Source organism: Triticum aestivum, chromosome 5D (assembly GCF_018294505.1).
Source record: "Triticum aestivum cultivar Chinese Spring chromosome 5D, IWGSC CS RefSeq v2.1, whole genome shotgun sequence".
NCBI classification, from domain to species: Eukaryota; Viridiplantae; Streptophyta; class Magnoliopsida; order Poales; family Poaceae; genus Triticum; species Triticum aestivum.
The window spans coordinates 514235458-514244076 of NC_057808.1; the positions used below are offsets into that span (position 1 = coordinate 514235458).

At 51.1% G+C, this 8619-nt stretch overlaps 1 protein-coding gene and 1 pseudogene across 1 annotated transcript; one reads left to right on the forward strand and one right to left on the reverse strand.

The window, feature by feature from the left end:
• Window positions 1-699: 699 nt before the first annotated feature.
• On the reverse strand, window positions 700-3892 carry LOC123125868 (uncharacterized). The gene is made up of 3 exons (XM_044546313.1): window positions 2112-3892; window positions 1547-1760; window positions 700-1348 (listed from the first exon to the last, which is right to left on the reverse strand). The coding sequence occupies exons 1-3, from the start codon at window positions 3825-3827 to the stop codon at window positions 1188-1190; spliced, it is 2091 nt and encodes a 696-aa protein (XP_044402248.1). The 5' UTR covers window positions 3828-3892; the 3' UTR covers window positions 700-1187.
• A 2212-nt stretch (window positions 3893-6104) lies between these two features.
• The window catches only part of LOC123121066 (polygalacturonase-like), a 9563-nt pseudogene continuing 7048 nt past the window's right edge, over window positions 6105-8619 (forward strand).

The following is an 8619-nucleotide window of genomic DNA, read 5'->3' on the forward strand; positions in this document are numbered from 1 at the left end:
TTTATTTAATGGATCTATCTATCCTCTTAAAACAAGATATATTTGACAAGTTCACTTCTTGTGATCTAACAAGAGGCTAGCAGAAACTAAATTCCAGAGCATATCCAGTTAGGGCCTTAAGAGCATCGGTAGCCTCTGCAGACTGCAGGAGATGCAGATCGTTCATTCCCTCCACCGGTTGCCGCAGGAGAGGTTGCAGCACACGAAGAACAGAGCCATTCCCTCCTCCCCTCTTGCTGTAGCCTGCACATTGTAAAAGATGGGGGCAACACTAGGAATACAGAATTACAGATGCAAAGCCTCGATATAAGATCAAAACATGCAAAATTTACTAGTTCAAATATGGTGTGGGTTTTTGCAATGTGCACTGCCATTTCACAATATTTCAAGCCAAACTAGGGAAATAAATGAACGGGCTGCATAAAAATATGGAGCATACGGCACAAATCAGAGAGATATACAGTTTGGAGTGCAGACAGGTAAGCCTCCCTCCGCACAAGCTCAAGACAGCAAATTTAGGTTTATGGCCTGCAGTGCACGCCGCATGCGCACCAAGCAGCTGCTACCGGGCTGATCAGGTTCTAGGTGGACGTCACCGGCGAGGCCACCCACCATCATGAGTACCGCTTATAAATTCCATATCAAATCAACTCCTCGCACGACCGGACTTGTGGTTAATTGCTTCTTCTGCTGGCCTGATCGACTAGCTATCTAACTCACCACTTGTGTTAATTTATGTTGCTAGCTAGCTAACCCATCGATCGATTTTCTTGAGAAAGATCAATTGGGGGTCGATCGAGAGACAAAATTCAATTGAGCTAGTATATAATCCTGAACTGTCGTTCAGCAGGACAGACACGGCCGAACTATAATTCTTAATAACCAGTTAAAATCAGATATATAAGTCCTTATAATTTTCCATTAGATTTTTCAAAATAGTACCAACAGATCGATCCACATACATATACAATTAAGTGAGAGATTGATCCACATGATCATACCACTATCTGAGCATCTACCCGGTTGGTTTAGCTAGCTGACCGTAGGCAAGGGAGCTAATGCTAACTGTAGGAAATGCACACGCGCCCACCTGACCACAATATGTTTAACCAACTTCTAACGGCACAAGAGTACTTAATATAAAATACAACATAGCACAAGTCCACCACATACTCCTCCTCCACCTTCTATAGACTTAAGTAAATTAAGTCAAAGTCCAATTGCCCACTTCTATCACCCCCGCGGTGGCCGGGTGCCGGAAATGCAAGTGTGGAGTTGCCCATGTAATACTTTCGCGATTGTGGATGCAAGATGATACTCGAATCATACTCGCAAACAACACAGCGACCTGTTTCAAAAATAAGAGATGAACAAGATAAAGATCAGGTTGTAATTCCTTTCATCTTGTAACATGATAATTAGTTCGCGAGTTAGGATCGAGCCTGAAGTTGAGAAGTTCCGAATTATTTCATGTTGTCAATATATTTATACCCTAACCATCGAAGTTGATACAAGAGTTGAATTACTCTTGCTGATAAGAGCTTACCGGGATATTCGTGGTAATCCGGTATGGGACAACAGAAAGGCTTTTTTGATTCTTCAAGTCTCTCATCTGGTAGGTTCCAGAATTCAGCGAAGAACAACTTCCATGATGATCCACCATCTGAGCTAGCCACAAAATTGGCATGGTAAACATCCGTGTGGCTATAGTTTCTTTTTCTCGTCACTCCACAGATGACACCGAGCTTGTATAGTGGTCCCTAGAAAAAGCAAGAAGCTGAAAAATAAGCATCTTGGCAAGTACGTCCCCGATACATATCGGGGAATACGGCAAAAACAATTTAATGATTTTAATTCAGAGACATATGAGATGCCTCCCTGATACGTGGTGGACACGGTCTAGCCAAGGTAGAGCAAAATGGAAACTGGAATTTTATTTTGTGATCAGATTGCAGATTCAGTATAAAAAATGTAAAAAAAGAGAGAGAAAACTACACAGCAACACAATTTCCTAAATAACACATTAAATGCATATAGTCCTCCTCAGTTCACATTGGGAAAACATAGCTAGCTGCAGTAGTTAAATGGACAGGACAGAAGTATGTACATACCAGGGGATCACTGTAGCCATATTCAATCAATACAAGTTCCAACACTCTGCGAAAATTAGCTTGCCGAGACCTGAATGAAAGCCTCTTTTCGGACAGTGATGCCAATGCTGTTTTTTGGCTTGGCATGCTGTTTAATCGCTCGAAAGCAGTTGATTTGTCCATATCATGAGCACATCGTCGTTGCACTGGTGCTGCAACACGGGTTGTTTCCTGGAGTAGAGCCATCTTGAGCCCCTCAAAAGCAGAATCTGGATTTCCATGGGCCCTAGAAAGGCAGTACATGTCGTATAATTGTCGAATGGACACGCGTTCGAGGAATGCCCCAAAGGCAGCAGGCTGGGGGTGTTTCGCGGCCAGTGCCACATCACACATATTGGATAGGTCCAATATTGGTAGGTCCAAGCGATTTCTGCAGAGCAGTGTCACGGCATCTCGCTCATTTGTTGAGGGGGATCTGCAGAGGTAGGAAACCAGGCCGTCGATTGAACGGGATTCAACACGGTGCATGGAGTCGGTGTCGAGAATATCCGCTTCGCCAACCTTGAATGTGACATCCTTGGAGAGCGGGAAGACAGCATCATACCAGATTGTGTTGATGACAATATTGGACACAGGATCCAACGGTCCATAGCAGTGACCGGCTGTTACCAGCGAGTGGAGCAGGTGGCCGTCACGTAGAGCATGAACCGGTAGCATAGCAATAGCCTTGAGATAAACCCCATGGATGATATCAAGGAGTTGTAACTTGAGAAACGGCAGGAAATCAGGGCTCTCCAAGGTCTCCGAGCAGGGCTCTCTATGGCTCATTAGTTTCCCATGGTGGATAGGGAACATGTTTAACAGGTTGGTTGCGTTTTCTGAGAGATCGGCATAAATGGGACGAGATGAGGTGAAAGTGGTTGTGGCGACACGATCCTTTGAGATGTGAGTTGTGGCGAAATCACCTCTCCGATGGTCCCGAAAAATACCGGGAGTAGGAGGAGGGGGCCATGACGGCGGCGGCGACCATGGATGGCGCAGCATTTCACAGACCTTGTAGACGCAGTCGGCGGTAAGCTCCCCCTCTCGGCGCAGATCTTCTAGGACAGGCTCGACCAGGAAACGATGGTAACTCGATGTCATTAGACGCAAGAATTGGGGCGCAGCACACCGTGGGTAAGTCGCCGCCGCAAGTGCTGTCTTGGTCCTAGTAGAATCCGGGACGAGCAGCTCGGGACAATTAGGGTCGCCACCAACATGGACCTGAACGGTTTGGATGGCAACACGGAGGTCATAGCCGGCTTTGTGGAGTATAAGGTCGGCTAGAGGCCCGGTGAGGTGCCGAAAATAGGTGACCATGAACCAGCTTAGAGCCATCCAGGAGGTGCGAGCGCCGTCGGCGAAGGTGGTCTTGTTCCTGGTTTGCTCTATCGTTGCGTGGTCCACCTGACGGATCATGTAGGGCTTGCCGTGGGCGAAGGCGTCGATGGTGGTGAGGAGGATGTTGGTGACGGGGTCGGCGAGGCGGACGGCGAGGCCGCGATCTTTGATGCAGCAGGCGAGGTAGGGGATCTGCGCGATGGGGAGGCGGCGGGCGGCCTCGACGTAGTACCCGGCGAGCACGTCGAAGTACTCCGGCGCGAAAGGATCGGCAGGCACGGGAGACCGCGGCCCCTCCCACGCGAAGGAGGGAGGGCAGCCGGCGGCGGCGGCGGCAGGATACGAGTCATACGACATGATTCGAGTTCGACTTGGTGGTGGTGGCGATCTGGCGATTCGCCTCTTTGATTCGAGGAAGCTTGCGACATATACGTATCACCTGCCGCCGTTAGGAACCTCCCTTCGACCACCACATGGGCCCGGCCCATCTACGAACCACTAAACGCCACGTGCTGGCTTGGATCACGAGCCGGCACTAGCTTCTCCGTTTTCAGCACCACTTCCTCTCTCCCTTGATCCCTTCCTTTCATGCCGCAGCTTCTATCTGATTTGCCTTTTTTTTTTGTTGCCTTGCTAAGAACAACTCTAGCCAAACCATAAAAAATCGAAAAGTCTAACACCCACACGTGTGGGCGTCTGGCAACTCGCCCACACGCATGGATCCTCGTCCAACCAATTCTGCACGAATTTTGACGCGTTCTAGCAGTTTTTGTGTGCCACGTAGGACTAAGCTGGTGTGTGGGCATTCATCCGGTCGCCCACACGTCCTTTTTTCACCACACGAGGGGCTGGTGTGTGGGCGTTTAGCAATTCGCCCACACACTAGTTTCATGCACGCAGAGGGGGCTGGTGTGTGGGCGTTTATCACTTCGCCCACACGCCCGTCTCCTAGCCCACACGCAAAGCTGGCCGTTGCCATGTGTTTCTGCAGGTACATGGCAACTGCCCTAGCTCTGCTTGTAAGCAGATGACAACTCTTTTTTACCCGAGTTGCCATGTGTTTTTGCATGGTACATGGCAACTGCCGTAGCGTGCACGTAAGCAGATGGCAACTCTTTCTTTTACATGGCAACTGCCCTAGCGCGCTTGTGAGCACATGGCAACTCTCTCTTTTACCCGAACATGTTTTTTTGCCATGCCTTTTTATAGTGCTACATGGCAACTGCCTAGTGTTTAGTGGGTGGCAACTCCTAAAGTTTTGAAATCATGGCAACTACAGTAGATCAGACCATACATGGCAACTGCAGTTGAGCAACCATGGCAACTGTAGTTGTCCGATATGGCAACCGAAGTTCAGCGACATGGCAACTGCAGTTAAACGAACATGGACGAGGGTCTGGACCATGGCAACTGCGGGACGCGCGGTGACTGTCACGTGGGCGTGCGGGACCACGAGGTACGAGGCTTGACGTACGGGGCGTGTGGGCGTTATCTATTTCGCCCACACGCACGCATGTGAGAGGGATCGAGAGGAAAAAAAAGGTGTGTGGGCATTACTTTTTTTGCCCACATGTGGGTGTGTGGGCTGTTCCTCTTATACACCACACAAAATGTGTGGGCAGCCCCCTAAACGCCCACACGTGTGGCACTTATCGGCGTCCTAAAAAATAGAAGGATCCGGCCGAGTAATCCTTTAGTGGAGTATATCTACTCCGCTATGTTTTGACCGAATCTAACTAACCCCTAAATGTAAAGGAGTAATTTTTTTTCATTTGCATTTCCTTTTTGGCCATCGGAACATTTTTCCTTGCTCTTTATTTCATTGAATGACATCTTCGTTACAAAATTCACCAATTCTTCACTACGAGAACGCAACCAAAGAAAATAATAACCACAATTAGACACTTCAATAGATATCCAACTTTCATAACTGCTCTTACTAGTTGGATTAATATTTTCTCTATGTCTTCATTGTTGATTCTCTCTATTGGCTTCTCGAGCTTGCACACTTCTTTCTTTTCCGGTTCCGACGAGTTTAATATTACGTCGCATCTAATCTCATCTTTAGTCTCCACTCTAGCAAGTAGAGCACGAACATCTATCAAATTTCACGCTATCAATAGGTCGATGTAATCTTCTACCCAATACGGAAACTTGCATCCATCCTACACACCAATTTGAGCAAACAGTGAGCTACAAATTACGCCAAATCCGATGAACAACACTCACCCCATCTTTTTTGCACTTGAAGAACACCCATCCGGTGTGTTCCGGCGTGGTCGAAACTCGGCGCAGCACCTGCTGCGGGTAGTTGTCGCACTTTTCATGACCGGCCAGGGGGAGCCCACGAGCTGCTGGGCCAGTGCCGAGCTTGGCCGACGGCCGGGCGTGTCTTTGCCAGCAAACTGCCAATGAGCGAGATCCGAGAGGCTAGGGGAGGAGGCCATACCTTCATGCGGTAGAGGCATTACCGGGGCTGTGCGGTTCGGTACTCAGCCAATCCATGACAAAGGCGTAGTTGTCGGCGGCCGGATGCGCCAAATCCGGCGGAGGTGGCGGCAACCCTAGATCTGCCAATTCTACGCCGACGACGGTGCGAGAGAGGCTCAAATCCGGGTGGGCGAGGACCGCGGCATGGCCTACGGAGCATCTGCGGTGGCGGGTGGTGGCCGGCTGGGGCGGGAAGGCTGGCGCCTCCGTAGATGCGGCTCGGGAGTGGGGTGGGTGAGGCAGTGGGGGAGAGGGGATTTTTTACTCCAAACGATAGCGGCCGAGTAAATATAGGCGCCGGATAGGATGAGGATTAAAATTTGTCCTCCTCTATTCAGTTTAGGAATTCGGCTAGGTGTGGCATAAAGAAGTAAAACCGAAATTATCCTGCTCTATAGCCGGATAGGGGATCAGCTAGAGTTAACCTAACAACTAACAATCGTATTTCTTTCTGCCGCATGCACCATTTTACCGCAAATATCCAGGCCGCCATATGCGTTAAACGTGCAAATGAACCCAGTGTCGAGGGTTGACACGTCCAATGCACTGGTGGTGTGCGAATGATCTGCCAGTTCGTGCGTTTGGCAAAATGCTGTTAGTTTGGTGTGCTTGCAAGAGACCACAAGATGTCAGTGTTTGATGCGAGTTTGGTTGCTGAAATCTGTGGCTCCAGTTTCTCTGAATTTGCCTTCTCTCCTTCTGAACGTGCGAGTGGCGGTCTTTTTGTTGGCTTGGACAGATGCTATTTTGGTCACCGCAGTCCAATGTCAGTATTACTTTTGGCAGAGAGAGAAAGAGGTAGCAGAAGCAGCGCACACGCATGGACATGGCTGCAGCATATCTGAAATATTTTTCTCGTGCAAAACCTGCCAACGGATCTTCAAGTTGGCGCACCTTTTTCACCTGGCCTAGCCTGGATATCGGGCATGCACACAGCATGGTGATGTCGCGTTCGGCCGGAGCTCGCTCAACAGCTCCACCGAGAAGAATGTTTTCGTCGTAGACAACTACGGTGCCCGTGGGACGGGAAGCATGATGACACGCAGACGCTGGCCAAGGGCCAAGGCATGGAATGCGGCGTGCTCCTCTTCCCGGCCGGCCGTGCTGCTCGTTCCAAGGGGAAGGAGCTATCTTCTCATGTCCATTACATTCTTAGGGCCATGCAAATACAGCGTCACCTTCATGGTGAAGGGCACACTGGTGGCTCCTCGGAGCAGATCCGCCTGGAACGAGAACAACATGAGGCACTGGATCGTGATCGAACACGTCACTACTCACTAGCGTCACCATCACCGGCGGCGGCACCATCAATGGCAACGGAGACATTTGGTGGAAGAACTCGTGCAAGACTAACAAGGCTTTCCCATGCACTGCGGCCCCTACAGCTCTTACGTGTCACCAGTGTGACAATCTAACAGTGGAGAACCTGAAACACTACCAGAATAACTGGCGATGCCGACGGCCGAACCTATGCCGACGGCCCCCGTCGGCATAGATTGGCCTATCCCGACGGCCCAGCCTAAGCCGTCGGCATAGAAAAGCCGTTGGCGTATATCCATCTATGCCGACGGCCCCCGTCGGCAAAGCTCAGCCGTCGGCGTCGCGAGAAATATGCCTACGGCGGCCGTCGGCATAGAGGAGCCCGTCGGCATAGAACGTGGGCCCGGTTACACGGGCGGAAACGGCCTTTTGACGGCGTCAGTCTACGCCGACGGGCTAACGGCGGCCGTCGGCATAGCCCCCACGTCATCGATCCGCGTCGCTCGCCGGTCCGTGGGGTGGCAAATCTATGCCGACGGCCTGGCCGTCGACATACGCCTGGCCCATGGATGTTGCCACATCATCGATCCCCGCCCTTTGCCACGTCATCAATCCGTGGCCGTGTGCGCAAGGCCGTCGGCATACCTCTATTTTTTATTTTATTTTTTAATTTTTTTAATTTTTTATTTATATTATTTACTTTTTCCTGTTTTTTCACAACATAAATGTGCCTTATCTAACAAAAAAAACATACCCCGATGGTATATCGATTGCCCCCCTCATGGACGTTGCTGCCGCCGTGCCCCACAGCGACGCCGGTGAGGGGGGCACACCCCGGAGCTGCGTGCCGGGTGCCTGCGCCAGCCACCACGCTTCCACAACCGTAGGAGGGCCCAAAGCAACACCTAGCGGCATTGCTACCCCCCCAAGTACACCGTCCCGTCTAACCGGACCCTCATACATGCGGGGCGGTGTGGTGCCATGTCTGAAGAGGCGGGACGGGGGCCCTGGGGGATAGCAATACCACCGGAGCGTCGCACCGGGCCCTCATACATGCGGGGTGGTGTGGTGCCATGTCCAAAGAGGCGGCGCGCATCTCCGGGGTGTGCCCCCCCTCACGGACGGTGGCGCCGCCGGCACCTGGAGGGGGGAAACGGACGCGTCGGGTCTACACGGACGGGATCTTGCTGTGGGTCTGGCCCGGATGTTGCTCCAAAGTCTTCCTATGGGCTGACCTAACACAACCGGTTGGAGAGTTCCACTAGTCAAAGCCCGTCCGTGTAAAGTCAAAGGGCTAGATCTCATGGTCTAACGCTACAGGGTTAGGCGGGACGGGGCCCCTGGGGGTAGCAATGCCACCGGAGCGTCGCACCGGGCCCTCATACATGCAGGATGGTGT

Excerpts from the sequence above, each read along its gene's own strand:
- LOC123125868 (XM_044546313.1), bottom strand. The coding sequence starts at position 3,827 with ATGTCGTATGACTCGTATCCTGCCGCCGCCGCCGCCGGCTGCCCTCCC. Across the intron at positions 1,761-2,111 it reads ATGGCTACAGTGATCCCCTG|GGACCACTATACAAGCTCGG; the intron begins GTATGTACATAC and ends TGCTTTTTCTAG. Across the intron at positions 1,349-1,546 it reads GGATTACCACGAATATCCCG|GTCGCTGTGTTGTTTGCGAG; the intron begins GTAAGCTCTTAT and ends TTTTTGAAACAG.